Consider the following 27,937-nt stretch of genomic DNA (forward strand, 5'->3'; position numbering starts at 1 on the left):
TTTTCTCCAACTTAAACCGATATCTATCAACGTGAAATACACACCTACTACCTAGATAAATGTATATTAATAACATTTCACTGTTGTGGCGGGGATTTAGCTCTGGTGCGTTATATTACCACTTTTATGGCTTATAAAAATATCATGAGTCATGACTAGCTAGCTGCTTCCTCAAGTGACGTGAGCACAATTTGTGCTGCTGCTGCACAAAACATACTGTAAATAATAATGCAAACATACCTTTATCTCGCTCTTTTTTCTCCTCCTCGGTCCTTTTCTTTTTTCTTTTTTCGGCACCAGAGGGATACGTCCTTTTTTGTGACATGGCTTAGGCGTATTTATTATCGTGACGTACAATTGCGCGCACCTGCCCGCGCCCGCGCCCACGCGAATTGTCAATGAGCCGTGACATCCGTGAGCCGTGACAAAGCAGCAGTTGTCGACAGAATTTTCTTGTCTTGAATCATTTATTCATTCATTCATTAATTCATTTATATCACTTGTTTAAGTTATTTAATTGTAAAAAAAAAAACGATTCGGGGGCCCCCTGGTGGCCAGGGGGCCCCAAGCAGCCGCTTAGTTCGCTTATGCCTCGGGCCGGCCCTGTGTATATGGAGTTTGCATGCTCTCCCCATAGTTTCGATTTAAAGCTTTCGTGACTGCAGGGATTCATCTTCTTGGTTCTTCACCTGAGGACGGCTGCTTGTGTTGTGGCCGAAACGTCGTGAGAATTATTTTATTATGTTTTATTTTTATTATTTTATTACTTCCCTTCTACGTGACTTCACCGAAAGAACCAAGAAGATCTCCCCATAGTCTTGTAGATTTTTTTTCAGGTCCTCCGGTTCCCCCCCCGCCCCGCCCATTTAGAAACACGCGTTTAGAGTATTTGGCTGCGATACATTTCCACACGACGATAAGCCACTTCGTTGAGCTATCATTTGTGGCCAGGTCGCTTCTGAAAAAAAGAGCTATACAGCTCAGTGAGCCCTACCTGGTAAAACAAAAAAAAATAGGTTGGTTTACAGTTTTTATTCAATTCTATCTCACTACCCCTGTTTACCCCCCATCGTCACGCGCTGCTGTGGTGCTTTGTTTACACGGGACGCGTAATCTCCTTGTGGTTGCCGGGCGTATCTTCACGCATGGCAGTTGAAACAATGGGGTGGGTTTCGCAAATCAGCCAGAAGTACAATTACAGTGCACCACGTTTGGTTTGATTGGCAGGTGGCGGCGTAAGGTGGGGTGAAGTGTGGGTACTTCCACCTCTTCCATCGCACTCACTCGTGTAACAAAGACAAAGGTCCACGTGAAAGCCTTAACAGACTGTTGGGGCAAGTGCTGTTCGCGAGCACCTAATGAAGGTAGGCACGGCACACGAGGGACGGGTGGCCAGCACCACGCCTGGGTGCCTTTGTCTCCCCAGTGGCGATGTTTACACACCGCACCGGGTATTCATTTGAGGCCGAGTCAACCTAGGGAAGGCCCAGGACAGGTTCAGATCCTCGTTGCTGGTGTTAGCGCAGCGCTAACTGCACGCACGTCAACGCACTCGCAAAGCATTTCCAGCCGGAGCTGACTTCCCCGAAACACTTGCATAACGGCCCATATCAAGTCACTTTGAAAACGTACACCCCCCTGTCTCATTAACATTTAGATTATTTCCATTGGCCTCCAGAAACTTAATTGGCAAGGGGGGGGGGAGGAGGCGAAAACTGGAGATCGTTTTTTCTGAACCCTTGAGAGATTTACTGGGGCATGCGTGAAAGAGCGTGTGGAGCATGACCAGATGAGGCTGCAGGGAAATTACACTGGCACACCTTTTAATGGCGAAACCAAATATGAGGTGGAACCCCTTTTTTATCCTGTCTCCACGCACGAGCAACACACATGTTGTAGCTCGTCAGTCTCTTGGATTTCCACAACTAAATTATCCGGCAACATTTATTGTTTGCGGGCCAGTTCTCATCTAAATTGAACACATTGTCCTGCGGAGGGAGCTGGTAGGAACGTTGGGTTGCTCGGTCAGTGGCCAGGGTCAACGGCAGCGTGGTGTTTTCTGCAATTATGCCCGACTGTGAGGGCGGGCACAAGCCGGCGTGAGTAGGTTAAACGTTGAGTTTTATAAGGGCACCACGGGGTAACCAGCCCCTCCCCACCCAGCCCCACCCAGCCCCTCCCCACCCTCCCCTCTCCACCCAGCCCCACCCCTCCCATTTTTTGATGCACGACGGACGGACACAATAATCCCCTGTGGGCTGGTGTAACCAGGAGGTTCCTACCAGTATTACTTGTTACTGACGTTAGCCTTCCCTGGCAATCGAACTAATTATGTTGGCCACGTTCATCGATAATTGCGCGAACCACCGCACCACCAACCACTGCACATCCCAACTTTAATAAGCATTCTGCCAATAACTTGTTCCAATCGACCTACCACCACTGATGGGTACAATCAAAACTCACAGTTGAAGCTAAAATAAAACAATGAACATAAACTTGCGGTGGTTGGGCATTTTGAGTATATATTTAGCGGTGGCCTGATATGTAAAAAATAAAAAAAAAATTGCACCGTCAATGTTATAGAAATGCTGGCTGTAAACACGTTTTACCATCATCATGAGTAGCCAACAACTGCTTTAAAGCAATAACGTTTATCATGAGGTAATATATTAAGCAATGACACTTAATCACAAAACTGACAATACACTTTTGTAAACTGCACAACTTTGCTCTCGATCCCTTGCATTGGTTTGTACGCTCCACATGCCGCACCCCTCCACAATAACCATGAGGGGTGACGTCACTCCACATGCCGCACCCCTCCACAATAACCATGAGGGGTGACGTCACTCCACATGACGCACCCCTCCACAATAACCATGAGCGGGTGACGTCACTCCACAGGACGCACCCCTCCACAATAACCATGAGCGGGTGACGTCACTCCACATGACGCACCCCTCCACAATAACCATGAGCGGGTGACGTCACCACATGCCGCACCCCTCCACAATAACCATGAGCGGGTGACGTCACTCCACATGACGCACCCCTCCACAAAAACCATGAGCAGGTGACGTCACCACATGCCGCACCCCTCCACAATAACCATGAGCGGGTGACGTCACTCCACATGACGCACCCCTCCACAATAACCATGAGCGGGTGACGTCACTCCACATTCGGCAACCCCCCCCCCGCTCATTAATAATCATGAACTGAACACTTTTTCTATTGAATATTTCAGATGTACTGCAATATACACCCGTCCTCGGACGGGCACACAGGCTCGTGATAAATAACATCCCCAGCTCTTGCACTTTGACCTTTTTTCGGCAAGCGAGAGGTGACTTAGTGCTGTCACGGAGACTTCTGGCGAGCCCAGGTTGTGTGTGTGTGTGTGAAGGTCAAAGAACTCTGAGCATGTTTTATTGATCGTGTGCTGTCATAAACGAGAGCAAAATAGCAGAGGTTGCTCTGTTAATGTGGCGGCGGCGGTGGTGGTGGTGCAAGGAGGAGACGTAGATTGCCGGTTGTATATATTTTTACGACCCATGTCATATTTTTGTTTATGCTTTGGTTGCACCGAAGAGGATTGGTAATGTAGCGTGTTAGCACGCTGTGCTACCAACCTAGCTGCCCGAGTTTGATTCCCGCTCACAGCCAGCAACACCAGTGATGAATGAGTTACTGGTGCGAAGTGTAAAACATCGCCACGAGGTAGGCGAAGGCAATCGGCCGTGGTGCTGGCCACCCACCCACCCACCCACTCGTGTGCCGTGCCGGCCACCCACCCACCCACCCACTCGTGTGCCGTGCCGGCCACCCACCCACCCACTCGTGTGCCGTGCCGGCCACCCACCCACTCGTGTGCCGTGCCGGCCACCCACCCACCCACTCGTGTGCCGTGCCAGCCACCCACTCACCCACCCACTCGTGTGCCGTGCCACCCACCCACCCACTCGTGTGCCGTGCCGGCCACCCACCCACCCACCCACTCGTGTGCCGTGCCGGCCACCCACCCACCCACCCACTCGTGTGCCGTGCCACCCACCCACCCACTCGTGTGCCGTGCCGGCCACCCACCCACCCACCCACTCGTGTGCCGTGCCACCCACCCACCCACTCGTGTGCCGTGCCGGCCACCCACCCACCCACCCGTGTGCCGTGCCACCCACCCACCCGTGTGCCGTGCCACCCACCCACCCGTGTGCCGTGCCACCCACCCACCCACCCGTGTGCCGTGCCGGCCACCCACCCACCCACCCGTGTGCCGTGCCACCCACCCACCCACTCGTGTGCCGTGCCGGCCACCCACCCACCCACCCACTCGTGTGCCGTGCCGGCCACCCACCCACCCACTCGTGTGCCGTGCCGGCCTTCACAGGTGCTGCTGCTCCCAATCAGCACTTGCCCCAACAGTCTTACGACTATACGGGGGATCTTTGTCTTGGTCACACTTGTCCGGGTGTGTGGCAAGCTTGTGTGTGTGTGTGTGGCAAGCTTGTGTGTTTGGCCAACAACATTCCACTTAACAAAGGAACCACCTTGATGTTAAGAATGCAACTCAAATAATTTTCCGTTATTTTGTCAATAAACAGGATGGTACGGCCGTTTGGGTTCAAACGTCCCACGGCTGGTGACCTGTTTGTTTTTCCTTTGCCATTCATTAGACTGGCAACACGAATTGCAGTTGTTAAAATACACATAGCGTGTGTTTACTTCAAACACAATTATAATGTTCAGCCTTTTGTCAACGCAGTGCTGGATGAAGTCCTTCCCACGTCACATCGGTCAAGGGGTGGGGGGGGGGTGCCCATACTTCACCACGCTGGTTGTTGAAGAAGGGGGCCCAGGACCGTGTGGGTGCCGAGGTAGTGAGATGTTGACTACCTCGCCTAGTGTACAGGAGGTCGTGGATTCAATTTTGACGCCGACACCTGCTGTGTCTCTCCCCGTGGATTTTTCTCCGGTTCCTCAGATTTTTGCCTCGACGTAGAAACATTCGTTAAGAGTATTTGGCTGCTATACATTTCCATATGTTAAGCCATTTCATTGGGCTATCACTTTTGGCTAGGTCGCTTCTTAAAAAAGAGCTAATGGGGGCCTTACTTGGTATGAATGAAACTCGTTTAGGATGGGGTCGCCATCTCTCATGAACTAAAAATCGGGACGAATTGTGAGAAGAAGAAATTTAATCTCACGAGACTACAAAGTCGGCATCCTAAATGCATCGTCTTGAGCGATGTGTGGTATTAAACCTTGACTTAAAGCTTTCGTGACTGCAAGAATCCATATTCTTTGGGTCTTTCGGTAAAGTCACGTGGATAGGTTCAAAGACTTTACCGAAAGGCCCAAAGAATACGATGTATATATTGTTTCTAGCTTTGAAGCTTTCGTGACTGCAAGGATTCATACTCTTAGTTCTTTCAGTAAAGTCACGTAGGTAAAAAATGAAATTAAAATTAATAAAAATAAAATAATAAAAATCACGACGTTTCGGAGGCAACACGAGTCTCCGTCATCAGGTGGGACCGTCACAGCCAGATTTGCTGCATCAAGTGAGGCAGGGATTCAAGATGCAAACTCTTAAATACAAGTTAAGGGGGGTAGAGGGGGGGAGCTTTTCAGAATATATTTTGTTTTTGTCTCACAACAGACACAAACCGGGGAAATGAATGTCTCTGGAAGACTTGCAGATATCCCAGGCAAGTTGCCTTAACAAGTGAACTTCACGATTTAAAATATACAAGACAGGTGCCAACCCTAGATTGTTATTGTTTACCTCCCGCTGGTGTTAGACATCGTCAGGAGTCAAACCCAGGCAGGCTAGGTTAATGTTCACCGCTGCTACCCCCCCCCCCCCCACGTGCCACCACCCTTCCCTGTTTATAATTGATATTCGTGGAAAAATACACTGATAAGATCTCTGTTACTTTTACAAAAACGCAACCTTTAACCCCAAAAAAGTTGACATACTCTGAGCTTGTACTTCCACAGATGAACTGTAAAGCCCCGGTTGTAAATCAACTACATTATAAAGTCCAGGTTTTGCTACATTCACTCCAGTGTTAAATTAAGAATCTGTGGCCTTAAGTGGACACGCAATCCTGCATGTAGGCGATTTCGTGAAATTTCCCGGGATGGTGTGTGTGTGTGAATACGTAAACGCTGTTACACGTGATCGTCAGCCGAGGTGAAATCTAACTTGGTCACATTAACTGTGGGTTGTTATTATTAAAGCGGTAGTCATTTAAGGGTTATTTTAGAACTGTGCCTCCTCTAAATAAAATGACGTAACCCCCCCCTTCCCTTTAGTTTCGGACTTGTAGTGGAGAAGGCGATGCCACGGTTATTTGGCTGCATGGCCGTCTGTTTAACACGGAGGCTTTCGCGACCAAGAACACATTCCTGCGGAGGGAGCTGGTTGGAACGTTGGGTTGCTCGGTCAATGGCCAGGGTCAACGGCGGCGTGGTGTATTCCGCAAATATGCCCGACTGTAAGGGCGGGCACAAGCCGGCGTGAGTAGGTTAAACGTTGAGTTTTATAAGGGCACCACGGGGTGACCAGCCCCTCCCCTCCCCACCCAGCCCCACCCCTCCTCCCCACCCAGCCCCTCCCTGCACGACGGAAGGACACAATAATCCCCTGTGGACTGGTGTAACCAGGAGGTTCCTACCAGTATTATCCATGTTTCTAGAGGTTTTTCTGGCTGCCTGTGCTCGCTCCGTGTCCTGTGAACCGGTCTCGGGCAGTGCTCGCTCGCCTGGTCTCGAGCGCGAGCGATCCCCGCTCGTTGCAGAGGTTCACGGTTCCATTGATACAGGAATTCCCCCCCCCCCCCCCGCTATAAGTAGCGGCATTCTATGTCGTTGTTTGGCATATACGCTGCTGATTAATCTGAGAACATATTTCCTTCGTAATTGTAATATTTTGGCATGTGCGTTTTTTTTATAGCAAATTGCGGCAAAAAAAATGTTTGCGCAACTTTTTTAAAATTCGGAACGCACACGGTTAAAACGGACTTTTTAGCAATATATAAAATACGGTACTGTGCGTGCATGGCGAGTGCCGGCGAAAATCGCTCCGCCACGTGACCAGCCTCCTTCGGCCAGCTCGCACGCAGTCTCTTGTGATCGTTGCGCACATGTTCGGTGGAAACATCACATTCGGTGATGGTTTAAAAACGAAAGAGTACAAAGGGTTTAGAAAGAGGCGTAGAAAATCCATAGTGAATGATGATTGTGCCTCTGCCAAGAAAAGTATGACTCTAGTACAGGGGTCGGCAACCAAAACAATCAACATTTTGGTAAAATCAACTTAATGTTTCAAGAATCACAATGCACGTGAATACGGGATGGTGGTTCTTAAACACATTCCTGCGGAGGGAGCTGGTAGGAACGTTGGGTTGCTCGGTCAATGGCCAGGGTCAACGGCGGCGTGGTGTATTCCGCAAATATGCCTGACTGTGAGGGCGGGCACAAGCTGGCGTGGGTAGGTTAAACGTTGAGTTTTATAAGGGCACCACGGGGTGACCAACCCCTCCCCACCCAGCCTCACCCCTCCCAGCCCCACCCTTCCCACCCAGCCCCTCCCCTCCCTCCCCACCCAGCCCCTCCCTGCACGACGGACGGGCACAAGAATCCCCTGTGGGCTGGTGTAACCAGGAGGTTCCTACCAGTATAAATGACGTCACGAAGCGGTCCTTGAATTTGAGCTGCATGCGGCTCTTTAGCCGCAGGTTTCTGACCCCTGATCAAGAGGTTTAAATTCGAGGTTTTGAAAAGGTTTGAAGTCGGTAATTAGGCAGTCGATTATTTCCAGAATGCATGGTTTACCGACGACCTAGCTAACAACCAATTTAGTCGATGCGGAATAAATTCTACAATGTGCTCAAAGTGTGGCCCCCTTAACGTCCACTAAAATAACGTGGATTGGTTGTGGAATTATAGAAAATATGAAAAGATTATCTTTTTTTTTTAAAGTAACAAAATCCGCATAGGTCTTCAACCATCTCTAGCAAGTAAAAAACAACTTTATTTATTACATTTATACACTTCATGACGTTTAGTCACGCTTTTTTTACAGAAGTGTCAACTAAGAACGCAACCCCTGATGGAAAATCAGAGTTAGCTTTTTTGTAATTTCGAGTTAAGTAGCATTTCCCAGGTACGCATCCCTCGCGTATAGCGGGGGATTTCTGCACAACGGGTGTAAAAACAGTGACATAATTATCACGGTGGAGGTTAAAGATCCCCGTGACGTCCTTCGCAAGAGTAGGCCATTGTGTACCGGCGTCAGGGTCCAAATCTGCAAAAAAAATTACACCGCAAATGACCCAATTTGGATTGCACACAGCAGCAATCGCCCCCCCCCACCACACAGGCTAATTCCCAAGGTCACTCTAGCAAATGAGACTTTTTTTTTGGAGTATTGAGAGGGTGCCACGGTGACAAGATGTTAACTCCCTCGCCTGGTCTACAGGAGGTTGTGAGTTAGATCCCGACCCTGACGCCTGCTGCTGTATATTTGGAGTCTGCGTGTCTCTCTCCCCGTGGTCGCGTGGATTTTTCTTCAGGTCCTCCAGCCCCCCCACATTTAGAAACATGCATTTAGAGTATTTGGCTGCTATACATTTCCACATCATGACGATAAGCCACTTCGATGAGCTATCATTGGTGGCCAGGTCAATTCTGAAAATGAGCTATTAAGCTCGGTGGGCCTTACGTGGTGAAATAGAAATATGTAAGTTTTAAACAATCAACTGAACACTTTAAACTCCCCCCCCCACTCCTTCACCAGCCCACACTGGGCCAGCGGAGAGACGTTTGGTCAAACAACCTTCACAAGATTGGTGGCCTAACAAAGGGCTTTAACTGCCTCCCTTATTAGCATCCCTATTCATTTTGTTTGTCTTTTTAAATCCTTTATATTAAGTTCACTTGCTTGCTTGCGCGCTTAAGACCGTGCAAATCTTTCGGTCGTTCTTTAACCCACTTCCCGTGATCCAATCGAGCTGACATTTTGCACACAGACTCGTTGTGTGTGACAATTTATTTTCGTGAAAAAAAACATTTCCAAAATTTTCAACATTTTAGGAAAAAAAAAAAAATATTTAATTACCAATTGCTTAATGGTGGCAGGCAATCATCTGACCCATAGGTGGCAGCCATCTCAAGCCAGAGGACGAGAGGACTCTAGCCGCCACGCATATAAAGGATTTATAGTGAAAAACTTTGTTTTTACGGGTTAATTTTTTAAAGTTGGTGCCATGGCCAGGCCCAAGAGGAGGCGCCACAACGGAGGCACTAGCAACGGCCACCTGCAGAGAGAAGCACTGGGCTCTCGCGACCTTGTGTTTAACCCCATCTCACCACCGCGCGTTCCTCACTGAGCAAAACATTCTAGAGATCGCGACACGCGGAGCGCCTCTGGCTATCACGGCACATATTTGTTTTGCTCGCTCCCTTTCTTGAAATGCAGCTTTGCTGGCGGGCGAGGTCAATTTGGGCGTTTGGGATATTTTTGTTCAACTCGTACCGCGCCTACCACCCCAGTACGTAGAAGGTACAGGGCACGACGTCTTGTTCGGCGGGAGAAAGAAGGAATTGGATTTGTGGTTTTTTTTGGGAGCGAGGAAAGAGTTGCAGGGCAAGAGAAGCGTGGAGTGAATGAGAAGATGTCTGGCCAGAATAGGCACACGCAGTACACGGTTATTGAACTCAGCCGGTGTCTGTAGCGAATTTGAAAAATACCTTTTGGTGGTGAGCCACACGTTAACACGCCTTGGCGTTACCCAACTATCAGGCTAAAACATACTTTACGTGTCGACCAAAGTATAGAGGGGCCCATGCAGTGACAGCAGTGACTTGGGCGCCTTGGTGGTGAGATGTTAAATACCTTGTCTGGTATACAGGAGGCCATGGGTTCAATCCCGACCCTGATGTCTGTACATTTGGAGTTTTCGTCTCTCCGCCCATGGTCGTGTAGATTGTTCTGTATGTCCTCCGAATTTTCCCTCTATATTTAGAAACATGCGTTTTCGAGTACTGTATTTGGCCGCGATTCATGTGCACACGATAAGCCACTTTGTTGAGCTTTCCTGTTTAAAATAAAAAATAATTGTAATTAAGTAGTTTGAGAATTGGCGTGCTAACATCAAACACCGCATTATTCCCAGGTTAAAATACCCCCCCCCCCTCTCTAGTACATGATTAGTGCAGCTACGATGGTTAGCAGTGACGGACAACATCTTTTGTGGGCAGCCGCGGACCTTTCACCCACCCTCATTAATTGCCTACAGTGTAAACCACAATATCACGAGATGTCCGTGGTGAAATCACTTTTGTCTCGTTTCCATTTATCCGTTGAAGGCGTGCATATACACGCTCCTAGTTTGCCTACGAAGATGACGAGAGAACAGCATGTTTGAACAAGATTTAAATACTGTAAGTCTATTTGACGAAGCACGTGTATGTTCATCCGTCTGTCTACCTGTGTGTTTGTGTGTGTGTGAAATATATTGTGGTTGGCACCGTCATTGCAGCTCCGCACGCACTGCCAAGCCTGGAAACTCGAACTCGATTTCCGGCCACGGCTGTAACATCAGTGGCGAGCGATATGGAGAACCGGTCCTGGGCCATCGCGAGATTTATACGGCACTAAGGGGCCGTCCATAAATGACGTCACGCACCTGGGGGGGGGGGGGTCTGACATTTGTGACGGGGGGTTTGAGAAAGGTCACATCAAAATGCGCAACTTTAAATAAATATAGACAACACGTTCTACTTAATTAAATATACTTTTTAATAAATGTTTCCTCCTACAACATCAGAGTGCAGCGCCACATTAAATACGCACTACAATGACAATAGTTTAAATCGATTTGAAGAATTTTTTAATTTTCAAAATGGAAATATGGTTTTGGGGGGGGGCAGAGCTTTGTGACGTCATATTTGAGGGGGGGGGTCTGACTTTTTGTGACGCCGTGTGACGAGTGAGGGGGGGTCATAAATCGTCCAAAATCGCGTGACGTCATTTATGGACGGCCCCTAATCAAATACCCGATGCGAGGTGTGATTGGGTGCCACGGTGCTTGCTAAAAGTCCATGCATTCAACGTCTGCACCCCCATTCTATGTAGGTAAACAACAAATAGATGCTTATCGCCTAGTTTCTATGTTTTGCGTTACGGTACCCTCAGTCGTGTTTTATGCGGGCCACCCCTCCATTGCCTTAAATAATTGACAGTGAAAGAGCAGTGCTTTTCATAACGAGTCACCCTCAAAACGTTCTCATCATCAGCCATGGTCAATCCACCGCTGGATGAAGGCCTCCCCAATCTGTTGCCATCCCCGCCCCCCCCCCACGATCTTGCATTACGGCGATCCACCCCTTAGTAGTGTATAGTGTAGTGTATAGTGTATAGTAGTGTAGTGTATAGTAATGTAGTGTATAGTGTAGTGTATCGTAGTGTATAGTAGTGTGTAGTATAGTGTATAGTGTAGTGTATCGTAGTGTATAGTAGTGTATAGTGTAGTGTAGAGCCGATGCCGTGGCTCCATCTCGCCAGTTGATCTTGTCTTGGCACGGTGACGATTCTAAACCGTCCATAATACAGGGGTTTTTTGTTGTTGTTAGATCGCGTAAATATAAAAGTGTCCATACTCTTTGGTTCTTTCGGTAAAGTCACGTAGGTAAACAAAATAATAATAGATCTATTTTTTTTTTACCCACGTGACTTTACCGAAAGAACCAAAGAGTATGGATTCCTGCAGTCATTGAAAGCTTCAAATCCAGATATAAAAGTGTCGTTGGACCCGCCACCATCCGACACAGGCAATGAGGTAAGGTTTGTCGGGTAAAGAGAACGTGGCCAATTCGTTACGCGTACTGCACACCAGTGTGTTGGAGAGCAAATCCACAACATTTGCAATCTGAGTTCGACGTTTCGCCAGTAATTAGATTGGGCTGTCCGCCTGATGATGCAAGTTGTAGAGGGGAAACCTGTACAGTAAATACATCCAGAACATATCATCATGAGGCCTCCTTTGCCAGTTCCAAAATATACTAATAGGGGTTTTCCCCTTTTTTCTGGCAACAAAACTGACACCTTTTGCAAGGAATGATGCTTACATTATCCACAATACTTGCAGTCAAATGCAAACAAAAAACAATACTCTGATAATTTATGCATTGTCTTTGAAACTGATTGGTCCGCACCAAAGACAGCTTTTTTTTAGAGCCTAGTCGAACACCATATGAGACTAGGCTCTAAGAAAAGCTGTCTCTGGTGTGAACCAATCAGTTTCAAGGACAATGCATACATTATCAGAGTATTGTTTTTTGTTTGCATTTGACTGCAAGTTTTGTGGTTAATGTTAACATGATTCCTTGCAAAAGGTGACAGTTTTGTTGCCAGAAAAAAGGGGAAAAACCCCTATTAGTACACCCAGAACATGTGCACATAAGAGACGTACGTGTAGTACATATTTACACACCGTGAGCATTATAACAAGGTGAGCGTTCACTGCAGTCAAGGTCTCTGTTTCTCAGAGAAACTTGGAGCGCAATTTAAAGGATATACCATACAGACATATTTCATTGGAGAAAAAAAACCCCCAAAACATATATCATATATACAAGGATTAGACGCGAAACAAATGTACGAAATGACACACGAAACCGTAACAACTACCATCAGTGGTATATGGTGTATTCATTTGAGACTGGGATTTGAGTTATAGTTCATTCAGTCGCCAAATTTGGACCATTGGCTCGTGGTGGGAGGTGGGGGGCATTGACGACGGGGGGGCGTGACATGAACGCTGAAGCTAATGCCCCACCCACTTGTGGTATATGAACTCATCGCGAAACGACGGACAACACTGGCGAGATGTTAACTCCCTCGCCTGGCATGCAGGAGGTCGTGGGTTTGATTCCCACCGTGACGACTGTATATTTGGAATTTGCACGTCTCTCTCTCTCTCTCCCTGCGGTCGTGTGGATTTTTATCCGGACCCTCCGGTTTATCACTCCACATTGAAAAACAAGCGCTTAGAAAATTTCCACGTTTATAAGCCACTTCGTTGGGCTATCGCTTGTGGCCAGGTCGCTTCTGAAAAAGAGATTTATAGCTCAGTGGGCCTTACTTGGTGAAATGAAAAAAAATAGTTAAGTTTAGTAGTTATGGATGGATAAAGGGAGACAATGAGGCATGAGTGCCGTAGACAAGATGGAGATGAGACGGATTAATTGCCTTCCATAACGATTGGTTTGCAATGTACAGTATATCAGAATCTGAACATGAACCGATAATTAGTGGATACCTTATTTAAACTCTGGTCATCATTGCAGCATTTGGCTAACCATCGCACAAAGAAGCATCGTGCACTTTCAGCTGCGCTCCTGTGGCCGTCTGGAACGCTCTTCCTTTCAATATTAGGAAGCCGCTGGAGCTATACACTTTCAAATCTCGATTTAAAAACTCATTTCTTTAGAACTGCTTTTTGTGTTTAGTTTGTCCTTCCTCCACACCTGATGAGCATGGTCAGATACGTAGAGTGCACAAGAAGTTCTACATGCAATGCATCTCTGCACATTGTATTTACTGTGTAGATTTCCCTTGCTTAATGCGATAATAATAGTAGATGCATTCTTACATAAGGAGCACACAAAGCAAAACCGCATGAGGAGACGGCTACCTGCCAAGTAGCTCGCACATACACGGTACACACACAACGTTGTCCCACGTCCGACCGCATAGCCGCATGTAGACTGAATTTAAACCATCTCGTAGAGCGAATTTTGGGTAGAAATCGTTTAGCCGCGTATACATTGCGAAATCGCATAAGATGAACTCCCGTCAAGCCAGGGAGGCCTGTATACATTTGTCTCATAAATCCAGGTCTTCTTGATCTGAGCACTAACCATCTCCATCGTCCGCTCTGCTGCCCTTCCCAACCCGCGCAGGAACGACAGCGACGATGACGACGATGACGAAGCACGCGGGAGCCGTCCGCTTTCCTCTGCTGTCCCTCCTGCTGCCCGCGCTGCTGCTGCTGCTGCTGCCGCTGTCACCGGGACGGGGGGGCGTCGCGACGGCGGCGAAGGTTGCCGTCATCCCGCCCATCATGTTCGAGAGCCACCTGTACATCTTCCAGCGGCTGGCAGGCGAGCTGCACGCGCGCGGCCACGACGTCGTCTTTGTGGTCTCGGAGGGCCGCGAGCTGCCGCCCTCCCCGCACGTGCGGCTCCACCGCTACCGGGGCCTCTTCTCGTCGCGCCAAGCCGACGAATTCCTCCAGGAGAAGGTCGGCTTCTGCCCTCTGCTCCCCCCTAGCAATAACCCCTGGCCACCCTCGCCCCCCCCCCCTCTTCCTCCCACCTCCCTCCCGTGTTAACGTCTTTCAAAGTAATTTCCTGCTTCTCAAATGTGCATCGAGGCATTTGCTCATCTCCGTTTCACAGCCCTGAGCCAGTGTTGCCGAGTCGCGCGTATATGGCCAAGCCATAATTCGGGTGAAGGCTCGTCCGTGCGGTTCTACCCATGGATGTGGTAGCGACTGGCATGTAGGGCATCCAAGACGTGGGTTTCTTGGAGCGTCGGGACATCAAGGCTATGGGTTTTCAAGTGGTGCCATGTTCCGCTTGCTTACGGTCATAGGATAGCCGCTGTTAAAGTGGTCCTGATTATATCGACCCATGGGGGGAGGGATGATTGGCTTAGTCGAACCCCCTCCCCCAACCAGGATTTGAACTCTCGTAACCTTGCCATTGTGAGCCGCTCGCTCTACCACTGGGTCACCTGAACATGAGACATCAGAGAGGCAAAACGATTTTTAAGTTCAAGGTAAAACGTTCAGGGGCTACCTTGTAATTGCAGGCAGCAGCTGGTGGAGGAAGTTCTAGAGAGCTCCTCCCCAGATGGTACTTTGGTCTACTCTTCCACGCTGGCTGGACGCCTTGTAAGAGATTGGAGTGCCCACACTTTATCCCGTCATATTGGACAGATCGATCAATTTTATGCTGCTAGGTGAACAGAGGTGGAGGAATCAAGGCAGTTGTTCGTTCTTTTCACTGTCATGCTGGGAGAATCAATTGCAGTGGCTTTTGGCAGCTGTCTGGAATGCTCTTCCTTCCGATATTAGGAAGCCACGGGAGCTATGTACTTTTAAATCATAGATTGAAAACACATTTCTTCGGAACTGCTTTTTGTGTTTAGTTTGTCCTTCCCCCACACCTCCGACGAACATGGTTCGCTATGTACAGAGAAGCCCAACATGCGTACGTACATCCAGTTAACACTGGAGACCTTTTTAGGTTTGAGTTGAAATCTATTTGTAACTCTCCACCACGAATTTTTCAACGAGGGCTGATCATGGCTCGTGGTTGAGACGCACAGTGGAATGGCAGGCAAAGGAGGGAACACGCCCTTGAAGACCGAGCAATTAAATCTGCTCCTGTGGATTGTGACATCGCAAGGCCACGAGAGATGGTGACGGTTTTGGGAGGCCTTCATCCAGGAGTGGTTTGATCAAGTCTACCGCTGATGAACGAAACTATTTTTTTTATTTTACCAGCTAAGGTCGGCCCACTGAGCTATGTAGCTCTTTTTCAGATGAGACGTGGCCCCGAATGATTGCTCAACGAAGTGGCCTATCACGTGGAAATGTATAGCAGCCAAATACCCTAAACACATGTTTTTAAAATGTAGAGGGAAAAACTGCAGGACCCGGTGAAAACTCCACACAACTATGGGGAGAGAGAGAGACGCAAGCTCCAAATATAAAGGCATCAGGCTTGGGATCAAACCTACGACCTCCTGCATATCAGGCGAGATAGTTAACATCTCGCCACCGTGGCATCTCTAAATGCATCGTGGTTCTTCATGAACCACTGTTCCCAGGCATTGCTACAATAAAACAGGGCAACCATTGGCCAAGATGTTCATATCAATTTTTTATAGAGATATTTCTCTAAGTAAATGTGTCACAAAATACCAACTGGGGATCACAGTCTTTTGTGGGTTTGAATCGAGCCTGAGGTGGTCATTAGTGTTGGCAGTACGATCCCTTAACTCGAGCCGAGCAGCAGCGTTAAGATGCGGCGTGCGGTCTTGCCTTTGTCCAACAGAATAGCTTTGTTGGGCGAGGGAAAGTGAGGACTTCGAATGGAATGATGCAGTGCCAAGGCTAGAGAGATATTACACTGGTCAACACACTTTTTCTGGCATAAGGTATTCCAACGGTTTTAAGGTAATTTTGGGGAGCTGATTCCAAATCTGGCATTAGTTTTTGTCTATCACATCAGGTTTTTGATATATCAAATATTGCATTTTCAATAAAAACTGCAGAAGAAAAATATTAAATAAATGTGGATATCTACATAAAATAGTATTATAAACACTATCCTAAAAATACAGCACCATATTTTAACACTAAATTAGTCACTGACTCGCAACAACTTGCAATCATAAGTGACAGAGTTAATTTCGGGTAAAATCAATGAAAATGGGGTATGCCGATAGCATAAAAATGAGATGTGATAGAGCAAATCTGAGATCAAATTTGGAATCAGCACCCTGAAATTAGTCTAGAACAGCTGCAAAAGTCCAGGCCAGAAAAAAAAAAATGTTTGTTGACCAGTGTTATCAATGCCTCTCAACTGTGACATTGTGGAGGTATTTGGGTTGATAACTGGGTTATTTCCACAGGGGCTGTCAATAACAAATTAACGTATCGGTGGTACACCGGCGGTGCGCGGTATAAAAAAAAAAGCACATTTTTCACAATAATTTATTTCCCCACGATTCGCAACCCCATGTCAGAAAATATTGTGGGGTGCGTCAAAATCGGTTCTCGTGATGTGGAAGCAGTCGGAAGACGAACGTTACGAGCGGCTGAACAAGAAGAAGCTTCACAGTCTGTTGCCGTATAGCAGCACCCAGCCCGATGACGATCGGCTGCTCCGTGTTCCAAAGACGGATTTGACTCCTTGTTCCCTAGACTTGGTTGGACGGTTCCTCGCTTAATTTCCGGTCAGATACGTACAGTTTTTTTTTCTTGGCGGACAGTGGCATCAAAAGATTATGACTCGCGCCGCATGTTTGAATCTAAGGCAACTTGCGATGGAGAGTCTGCAGCTCGCTCGAGGGCAACAGCGACATTGTCAGTTCGGGTCTCATCTTTACCTGGTGGGTCTACAGCAGCAGCGCTTCAGTCGGCGGCAACAGCGATGGCTCAGGCATTTTCTTCTGGTGGAGCGTCAGCGATGGCTACAGCGTCTGTTAGGACTTCATCGTCAGCAGGAGAGTCGGCAGTTCGATCAACGGCAACTGCACGGACTCAGTTTCCGTTTGAGAACCGGTGTACCGCCAAGGCATTCAAATGTAGCTATTGACAAAGTATTTACCTGCATTCCTAAGCAAGCCAGTCACTGGCTGCTTGAATACATCGCTAAACATTGCACCCCCACGGCTATTGTTTATAACCTAGAACTGGGACTCCATATCTTCAGAGATGGAATCTCAGATACTCAAGAGGATGTGTTCGTGTATGCGTAAAAGCTCACTTGGGGGTGTGTGCAAGCATACTTTTTTGTTTATTTGTTTATCTTGAATCATTAAGAACAATGGAGTATCTAATACAATCTGTGATTAGTCAAAACACCTGGCCCGTAGTGTACGCACGTTTGTACGTTGGACTTCTTTTCGCTCCGTACATAGCCAAGCGTGCTATTCAGAGGTGTAAACCGCTGGTGTCGCCACCCCCACCCACACACTTGACGATGAACCCACGCGCCAGTAATTGCAAAGGGCCATAACGGGTGGGGATCCAGAGGTCAGCCACCAAGGGGGGAGGGCCTGAAGCCACCAGGTGATGGACGTGAAACTGTCAAGTGCAGATCTTGGGAGGGTCGGTGTGTTGCCCGCGGCTGAAGAAATCCACGGTTACGAGGCGTGGGTGGCCCCTCTCATTCCGCTGCGATGAGCTGGTTATTTTAATGAGGCCGTTTCGAAATACAACCGTGTCAATTCTCAGTATCACCGGTGGTATGTTGTAATAATATTGCCACTACAATGATCATTTTAAAGCCAGAATAGTTTCCCACTGGGTCACGGGGCAGTGCCTTGCCTTGTCTTTTACAGCCATGAGCCACTGCTGGTAATTCCACATTTTATGTCCTAGGGGCGATAAGACTGTGGAGCACTCGATGTTGTCGACTTGGGCTGTGAGATGCCAGTACTGTGATGGATTATTGAATCTATCTGCATGACGCTTTTGGGATTTACACTCCCCATGGTTTTCTCCAGGCACTCTGTACAATACATTAATTCCTGAGTAATGTACTGTACACGTACAATCCGCTGCTGGATGAGGGCCTGCCCACACCGCATGGGCGGAGTGCGGTTATTTGACCATACTTCACCTTGCTGCTTAGTCCGGGTTAGCGATAATGGGGAGCTTAAACGTGCGAGCGTGCAGAGTATTGTACGATTGCTTTCTGCACTTCCTGTATTCATGGTGGTCACCTATCAAGTCACCATCCATGCTCCAAGCCTGCCGAGTTTCTGAGATCTGACCTGGATCGGCGGTGATGGTGTTGTGACGAGGGCATTGTTTAATTTGCCCATCGTTTACATTGTTTACATTGTTAATCGACCGTAACGTGGACCATAATCTGTCCCACTCGTATATTTCTCCAGTCCGGTGCAATGCAAATCGGCAAGTCAAACGAGAACCGGTCTCATTCCTTACACACACAAAGTGCTCGCCGCAAATTAACCACAATACCTTGCTGATCTCGTCAAAGAGCGTAAACCATCACTATGCGAACTCCGGCCATCCTTGCAGTAGCGGTTTTTGGCTAAGCTAACCATCGAACAAAGATGCACTTTTGTTGCCGTCTGGAACGCTCTTCCTTCCGACATTATGAAGCCACTGGAGCTGTGCAACTTTTAAATCTAGATTGAAAACTAATTTCTTGAACCACTTTTTTTGTTTAGTTCCCCCCCCCCCCGCACCTCCGATTAGCACGGTCAGCAACGAACTATGCGAAATAAATTCTACGTACATACATACATACATGCGTGCGTACAACCGACACAACACGGGAAACAAACAAAAACGATGACGCCGACCGGCCCTGATTGCTGCGCAGGTGCAGAACATCTTCTCCGGCCGGCTGACGTCGCTGCAGCTGCTCTCCATCCTGGAGCAGTACGAGCGCAACTGCGACGTCATGGTGGGCGACCGTGACCTGCGGCGACGTCTCGAGGCCGAGCGCTTCGACCTGCTGCTCATTGACCCCAACGAGATGTGCGGCTTCGTGTGGGCCCACCTGCTGGGCGTGCGCTACGCCGTCCTCTCCACGGGACTCTGGTTCCCGGCCGAGATCGGCGCGCCTGCCCCGCTCGCGTACGTCCCCGAGTTCAACTCGGAGCTCACCGACGACATGGGCACGCTGGAGCGCGCTCGCAACGCCGTCGTCTACGCCATGAGCCGCCTGGGCACGCACTGGCTCATCCTGCCGCGCTTCGACGCCGTCATCCGCAAGCACTGGCAAAGCGGCGGTGAGCGGAGGACGGAGAAGGGGGAGACGGCGGCGGCGGCGGTGGCGCCGATGCCGATGGCGCAGATTATCGCCGGGACGGACTTCTGGATGCTTTGCACGGACGCGGCGCTGGAGTTCCCGAGGCCCACGCTCCCGCACGTGGCCTATGTCGGGGGAGTGCTCACGAAACCTGCGGCGCCGCTGCCCACGGTGAGCCCTCGGTTTGACTTTCTGGGTGACTGGCGATTTTGAGAGGCGTTGTCGCTTTTTTGTGTGCAAGGGGAGGAAGCTGATCGGTGAGGTTTGAGAGTCGTCGCACGCATGTCTGCGTGTTATTGTGTTTTGGGGAGCGGTGGTGCAGCGGATAGCACGCTCCGCTACGAACCCCGTGACCTGTGGTTGTTTCCCTGTCATGGCCAACAACGGTGACGATCATCTGAACCGGTCCTGGGCCTCCCCTAAGTTGACTCGGCCTCAAATGCGTACCTGGTATGGTGTGTAGACATCACCACTCGGTAGACAAAGGTGACATGGCGTGGTTGCTGGCCACCCACCCCCTCATATACCATGCCAGCCTTCATAGGTGCTCGCTAATAGCACTTGCCCCAACAGTCTGTTAAGACTACAGGGAGGGGATATTTGATATGTCTTTGTGCATGTGTGCACACACATGTGGACACGTGTGTGCACACATGTGCCTATGTGCACGTGTCTGTGTGCAAACATGTGCTTATATCTGTGTGTGTGTGTGTGCGCATTCAGGACCTGGCGAGCTGGGCAGACGCCGCAGGTGACGTGGGATTCGTGATCGTCTCGTTCGGAGCGGGAGTCAAGTACCTGTCGGAGGAGCTCTCGCTCAAGCTGGCCGGAGCCTTCGCTCGCCTGCCCCACAAGGTGCTCTGGAGGTAAATTCCATCCCCTCCCCCACCGAGACCACTCCCAACATCTCTACCGCTATCACCGTCACTACCTCCAGTATCACGACTGACACTACCATAATTTCTACTGCTATCATCATCACCACCACCAGTATCACCATCGATGCTACTTTTGTCTCTACCAGTGTCACTAATACTGCCACCACCACCACAACCAGCGCAACTACCAACACTAACATCGCTGTATTTGTTTTATGAATATGTACTGCTGTGTGCTACATGAATACGTGGCTTAGTTAATTATTCATGCATTCGTAGAATAATATTTTATTGCATATACTGGACCCAACTGTGTGTGTGTGTGTCTAAGCGAAGCGACTGAAGGTCGACCAGAATAAAAATCGTAAGATAAAGATGCGGACGAAAGTAGGTTGGAGTGTTTTTGGAAATATGAATTTAATATTGAAGAGCAACTTGTCAATGTGCCTAAAGCCAAATTTGATTATCAATGTGTACTCCCTGCCATGACAGGGATCAGAAAACCCGGTAATTGACAACAACATTGAAAAGTGATCAATGGAGAATGGCGAATTGCATGCTCGGCCTTGCATTTGAGAGACGGGAAGACTTGATTCAAACCTTCTTGGTTCTTTCGGTAAAATCACGTAGAATGGAAATAATAAAAGGCGCCCTTCCCCCCTCCATCCCAGCTTAAATAGTCGCTCCAAGCCTGGAGTGTGTCATTCAGACTCTGTCTACTCGACAGACCTGCTCTCCACCTGAGGACGGCTGCTTGCGTTGTGCCCGAAACGTCGTGAGGATTATTTTATGATGTTTTATTTTTATTATTTTATTATTTCCATTCTACGTGACTTTACCGAAAGAACCAAGAAGATGAATCCCTGCAATCACGAAAGCTTTAAATCGAAATTTGATTCAAACCGTTAAGAGAAGTAAAAGTGTACTTGGCAGTACACATCCTTAGAAGGAACGATGACAAGTGGTCAAGTTGATTTAGTTGAACCGGGTGAGGACTTAAGAGACCAGGAGAGTAACTTGCATTTGTCGGTTAGTCGGAGTCGATGTTGCTACGTGTATAATCCCAATGGAGTAATTTGCGATGTTACTGTAATTATCGTATTTGTTCAAATTGGCCTCTGACGCCAGCACGCAAAATTCCCCACTCTTGCCAAAGACATCCGGAGATCTTTAATGGCCACTGAAGCAGACTGTGTTGCGGCATTATGATGGTTATTACTCCCGCAGCAATAATCAAGTCGGGAATAATGACCCAGTGGTAGCCGAGGAATAGAATGCGTTGGGGAGGATGTCGACCGAGGAAATGGCGCAATGGAATTGGCTCGCGTGTGCAGGTGCTTGGTGGATTATTACATCACAATATCGTGAGAGGTGGCATCAGCCTTGATAAGCATTTATCCAGCAGTGGCTTGACCATGGCGGCTGGTGTTGATGAAGAGCCGTTAAATGGACTGCGTGGCCAAACACCGTTCGAATAAATGTTGCGAATTCGAAACCGATGCAGTTTTATTGTGTTTTAAGGATGCAATGTGTCAACGCGGTGGGCGCATGTGTGAATGTTCGTGCAGATATTTTGGGGAGAAGCCGCACAACCTGGGCAACAACACGCGCCTTGTGGAGTGGCTGCCGCAGAACGACTTACTCGGTGAGTCGCGTGTCGAGGCTGTGTTTGTGGACTGGCTGGAGACGGTTCGGATTTAAAAACCCAACGTGTTTTACGTTGCTCCGTACGCTTCTTCTTATCCTTCAAGCGCAAGGGGTCGGCAACCTTTCGAAGAAGAAGAGGCATTTTTTTGTTTGTCTTTGACCAAAATAGTTCGAGACCCACATCACATGCACGGTTACTAGTACAGTCACAGCAGGTATACAACAGATGACAAATTCTGACATAGATGAACAAAATAGTTAATGGAATAAACTGCGTTTTTTCGTTTTTGTCACCCTTAGTTATTCTTCAACAATGCTGTTTGACTGTTGTATATTTTGTCATCACCAAGGCATGCTATAGTAACCCATTCCCTGCCATATTTAATAAAGTGCTAATTATCTTTGCGTTTAAAATAATGTTTAAGATTTGAGGTTTATTTTTTAAAGAACCGGCTGCCCGCAAGAGGGCAGCCAAAGTGGGCACTGCGCGCGACTCCAAAGCCGCAGCTTGCCAACCCCTGCTCTGGCGTGTGGCAGCTACGTGAGATATTACGTCCAGGTTTAATTTTGTGAGCCATGCGACGATGGCTTTGGGCAGGCCGAGTAGAACGATGTGGCCCATCGCGTAGTTCGGGTGGCCGCAGTCGCTGCTCTGGGGGTCTCCCATCTCTCACGACCCACATGTGGAAGAGCTGCGCACCCTATAGCGAGCGGTCAATGGAGGAGCCGCCACAGTGGCGAGATGTGTTAACTGCATCGCCTGGTATACAGAATGTCATGGGTTCTATCCGGTATATTTGGAGATGGCATGTTCTCTCTGTGGTCGCGTGGATTTTTCCACTGGCTCTTCCGGTTTTCCCCTCCATTTAGAAACAAGCGTTTAGAGTATTTGGCTGATATATAAATGTCCACCTGATAAGCCACTTCACTAAGCTATCATTTGTGGTCAGGTCGTTTCTGCAAAAGAGCTATATAGTTTAGTGGGCTTTACCTGGTAAAAGAAAAACAATTTGTTCAGTTTTCTTGGTAGAACAGAGCCATGTGGAACAGTGGTGGTGGGGCCCTCAATGAGGCTTTGACTAGGAGCCTTGGCAGAACTCTATGGTAGAGTTTACCAGCGGTCTTCAGTTAACCCCGGATGCTGTTACGGTCGGTGACGGTGAAGTGGCATTGCCATCTTTAATCTGATGCAAACATTTACACATCTCATTACAGGAAGATGGTCTATACACGTGTTTAAGATGTAGATGTATTTTTTACAAACATAACTCTTTGTGGCATTACAATGTGTTTGAATCTGCATTCGGCACACAACACCATACATCTTGTGGCCGTCCGAAAACTGGTTGGACGTTTTGAATGCTAGATTCCTGTTTTTTCTTTTTTTATATCAGAGTTGCCAAGCCCAGACCCAGAGGCCCAGAATGCCAATCGGCCAACACCAAACAGCACTACTGTATTTGAAGAAGTAATAATAGTAGTTGATAGGTGTCTTGCATTGAGCGAGGGTTCTAAAAACTTTGACGGCCACTGTACGTAGGACAATGAACTAAACACAACGAGCAGTTCTAAATAAACAAGTTTTCAATCTAGATTTAAAAGTGCATAGCATGGTAGGTCGCTAGGACTGGAGTTTGGGTAACCCTGCTAAAGTCATTCCATGTAATCTGCCATCTGTTACCCTGGCGCTGCATTCCTATGAACAAACACCACAGCCAACATTTATGTTTTAGGAGTAAGATGGCATTAGCTGCTGCCTTTCCCATTGTATCTCAGCAGAGTGTGGTGTGGCATGTGTGCACATCCGTGTGTGAGTGTACAGCTCTCGTGTGCAGTACGTGTGTGTGTGTGTGTACCCAGGTTGTTTTTAGGCATAATGCAGTAAACGCATGAGTGTTGCAACCGAGCAGCACTGTGACAAACGGGTGTTTACGGGCTTGCGTTTTGTTTGTCCGGATTAAACTCCACACGCTCACCACACAGCCATGTTTGTGCGTGCCCTTGTGCAACAACGCTGCACAAATAGGCAGCACAAAAGCTGGCAGTTATGTCACCTAGTAAACCATGCATCACCACTTGTTGACCATTACTGCAAGGGATATAATTTTTCAAACATTTTCTTCACTCGCATTTACAACGTACGTTAAAAATTCCGACAATAAGCATGCGGTCCGGCGTTCCAGGTCATGCACGTCCTTATTTAACAAGTCTATTGTTGGGATTTTTCTGGGTTGGCCATTCTTTTCTTAAAATAAACATGCGATTTTGGGGAGGGGGGGGGAAAGAGGATTGCGCGTAATTTTTTTTTATTGTGTTTAGTTTGTCCTTCGCACGCACCTCTCGTAAGCATGGTTGACTATTTAACACGTAAGACTTTCGCGACCAATATTATTCATAATAAAGTTTTTGGGTTTGATCGCTTTATTTATGAATGTGTCGTAAACCTCCACCACCCGACACGGCCAATCAGCAAAAAAGTGTCACGTTGACAAAAGACAAATAGTTCATTACTTTAGCAAATTGCCCGATGATGCTGGATGTAATTACCAGCGAAACGTCGTACTCAAAAATTGTAAATGTTGTGGATTCACTCTTCAACACACCGGTGGGCTAAAGCAGTGAACTATTTTGTCTTTTGTCAACGTGACACTTTTTTGCTGATTGGCCGTGTCGGGTGGTGGAGGGTTACGACACATTAATAAATAACGCGATCTAACCCAAACACGTTTATTATGAATGGTTGACTATGTATGGTGCGAAAGAAGTTCTCGTGGGCCCGAACGTCATCACGAAACCCTGCAAGCACTCGCACGGCATCTTTGCTTGCGCCGTCTGACTGTGACTAGCGTCTCGTCGCTGTTCCCCGCTCGCTTGCTCACTCGCTCTCGCTTCCAGGCCACGCGGGCGTGCGAGCCTTCGTGACCCATGGCGGCCTGAACGGCGTGTACGAGGCGGTGTACCACGGCGTGCCCGTCGTCGGCATGCCGCTGTTCGGCGACCACTACGACACCATGACACGTGTGCACGCCAAGGGAATGGGACTCAAGATGCACTGGGACCGCATGACGCAGGACGACCTCTACAACGCCATCGTTGACGTCACCTCGGTGCCCAGGTGAGGGGTGGGGAAGGAGGGACAGGAGAGAGGTTGACGACTGGGGCAAGTTAGCTCAACTGTGGCCAACCCATGGGTTGCCTTTTCAGGGGGGGTGCAAGCTGTGGCTTTGATACCGTGCCGGAAGAAAAACTAAAATTTAAAAGTTGTTGTATCGGTACTGAGGCGTGTGGCACAGCATGGCGCCAGCTATCAGCGTGCAGCCATGTGGCTATAGTTCTCTGCGGTAAGTACATTGCCTTTTAAAACAACGGTGCTACTACGCCTCTCTAAATAAAATTAACGCTGAACCGATTTGCGTGTTCCAAAATTTGGCGATGAATGGGACACCCACCCTGCAACTTGCAGTTGTCTTAGAATGGGACGGTGTCTCGATTCGTGGCTCCCTGCACCAAAGATCTTGAGAACCACCAGTTTGGCCAGGAGGTTTTTAATCGGTGCATTTTGAGAATGGCTGCAATTTGTTTCGGCTTTGCGTTTTGAATTCCGAGTGATTTGCTCATTCAAACAAAAACACGGCTCGATAACGGACATATGGACATCATCGTAACACAGTTTGAGCACGGCAGCTGCCCTGATTGCTGGTGTATTAACCTTACAATGGGTGCTGTCTGCTTCAGAGTAGGGACGTTAAAATCGTGTTCTATTGTTCGAAGATGTGTAAGCCATGTCTGCCGTGTCGCGGTCCAAATTTGGCTAATTACTTAACCGTGAAGCCAAAGAGCAACGTCGCATTAATTCTAGATTTGAAGCTTTCGTGACTGCAAGGATTCATACTCTTAGGTTTATTCGGTAAAGTCACGTAGGTAAAAAATAAAATTAAAAACTTCTTGTCTCGTTGTTTGTTAAAAACTCTAATATCTGTTACAGTTTTTAACAGACGAGACAAGAAGTTATTAAATTTCGATTTAAAGCTTTCGTGACTGCAGGGATTCATCTTCTTGGTTCTTTCGTGACTTTACCGAAAGAACCAAGAAGAAGAAGTTATTAATTTAAATTTTATTTTTTTACCTACGTGACTTTACCGAAAAAACCTAAGAGTACAACGTCGCCTTCTTCTGGCAGAGCGATGCCCACTCACAGGCCGGTGCTGAATTTGCCTTGAGTGTCACCAGAACAGCTGTCACTAGGGGGGGAGGGGGGGAGTTCCCCTGCTGCAGAACGCCACGAAATACACTAACATGGCTAGTGCGGTATCAACATTAAGCAGCGATGATGATGTAGCTTACATCTGTCTCTCTCTCTCTCCCGCACCGCCGCAGTTACCGTGAGCGTGCACAGGTGCTCTCCCACATCCACCGCGACTACCCGGAGCACCCGGTGAACCGCACAGTCTACTGGGTGGAGTACGTGATCCGGCACGGCGGGGCCCCGCACCTGCGCGCGCGCCTCTACGCGTTCTCGACACCCACCTACTGGCTGCTGGACGTCGCGCTGCTGTTTGCCGTCGCCCTCTACGCCTGCTACCGTCTCGGCTCGTGGGCCCTCTCCGTTTGCCGGCGGCGGCGGCAGCGGGCACAGCGGTCGCACGCGGCGCCTGGACAAAGCGCGGCCAACGGGGCGCGTCACACCAACGGCGTCGCCTACACCAACGGAGTCCCGGCCAACGGGGTCTGTGGGTCCACCGCCTCCTCCTCCTCGTCGCAGTGCAAGAAGGCGGACTAAGGCAGCAGAGGGCCCGCCGGGCGGGGCTTTGCGTCCCGGCAAAGGGCTTAATTTCTTCCCACTCTTGTTGTCGAGCAGGCGGCGCATGGCTATACGCAGTGTAGCCACGGCAATGGCGAGAGGTGTTACTGGATGTGGTCGTGCCGGCCGCGGAAATATTTTCCAGGTCACCGATGGACTTGGACGGACCCGGCTGAAATGAAGCCCTGGGGCTGTGTGAGCCCTCTGTGTCACCAGAGTCGGAACGATGTGGTAAATGAAATTGAAGGGGGGGTGTCGGAACGAACGTCGTTCGTTCTGGACTGGCCGCGGGTTGTGGAGACCGAGCAGCGAATTAAAGTTGGGTTATCGGAGCGTGATGGGCATTAAGTTGGCTTTTTTTTTTTACAAGGCAGACTTCAATTCAGAATGAGCGCACTTCAAATGTTGGTGGCAATTTCATTGTTCCACCGTAGGCCCCCTTCCACCCAGCAGTAGACGTAAGCACGCAACGATACCACTTTTTGTGGGGTAAATTGTAGGTAACTATTATCATCTACAACTCCTCCTGCCAGCGAGTGTGAAAGCATTTCTCCAGTAATAATAATGTCGTATTTTTCGTATTGTAAGACGCACACCCAACTCTTGTTTTTAATATTCAGGTGAAATGCACGCATCTTATAATCTAGAGCAGGGGTGGGGAACCTTTTTTTCTGCCAAGGGCCATTTGGATATTTATAACATCATTTGCGGATCACACAAAATTATCAACTTAGCCTGTTATATTTGGTCAAATATTTAATTAATTCACCCCTAATGTAATGGCTGGAACTGCGTCTCTTTGGTGAGGCGTGTGATGTTAGCTGGTATTGATGATGTTGCTACTCGCAACTGCTTTTCCAGGTTTGCTCCTAGATTTATTGAATTTCGAGTCCCGCCTGCGGCTGCCTTGGCAGGGCCCGACCAAATGATTTCTTGGGCCTCGTACGGCCCGTGGGCCGGACGTTCCCCACCCCTGACTTAGAGGATACGGTTTGAATGCCCTTTAATGAACGAG

At 48.5% G+C, this 27,937-nt stretch overlaps 1 protein-coding gene across 1 annotated transcript in view; it reads left to right on the forward strand.

Moving 5' to 3' along the window:
• UGT8 (UDP glycosyltransferase 8) overlaps positions 1-27,652 on the forward strand; it is a 46,795-nt gene extending 19,143 nt beyond the window's left edge. Inside the window, exons 2-7 of the mRNA XM_078875614.1 lie at positions 13,975-14,315; positions 19,165-19,767; positions 20,320-20,462; positions 22,043-22,119; positions 25,017-25,236; positions 26,499-27,652. Of these exons, the coding sequence (XP_078731740.1) occupies positions 13,989-14,315; positions 19,165-19,767; positions 20,320-20,462; positions 22,043-22,119; positions 25,017-25,236; positions 26,499-26,901 (1,773 nt within the window). The 5' untranslated portion in view covers positions 13,975-13,988 and the 3' untranslated portion in view covers positions 26,902-27,652. The remainder of the gene's footprint in view (positions 1-13,974; positions 14,316-19,164; positions 19,768-20,319; positions 20,463-22,042; positions 22,120-25,016; positions 25,237-26,498) is intronic.
• The last annotated feature ends 285 nt before the right edge of the window (positions 27,653-27,937 follow it).

The sequence above is a fragment of the Lampetra fluviatilis genome, chromosome 41 (assembly GCF_964198595.1).
Source record: "Lampetra fluviatilis chromosome 41, kcLamFluv1.1, whole genome shotgun sequence".
In the NCBI taxonomy this organism is placed as follows: Eukaryota; Metazoa; Chordata; class Hyperoartia; order Petromyzontiformes; family Petromyzontidae; genus Lampetra; species Lampetra fluviatilis.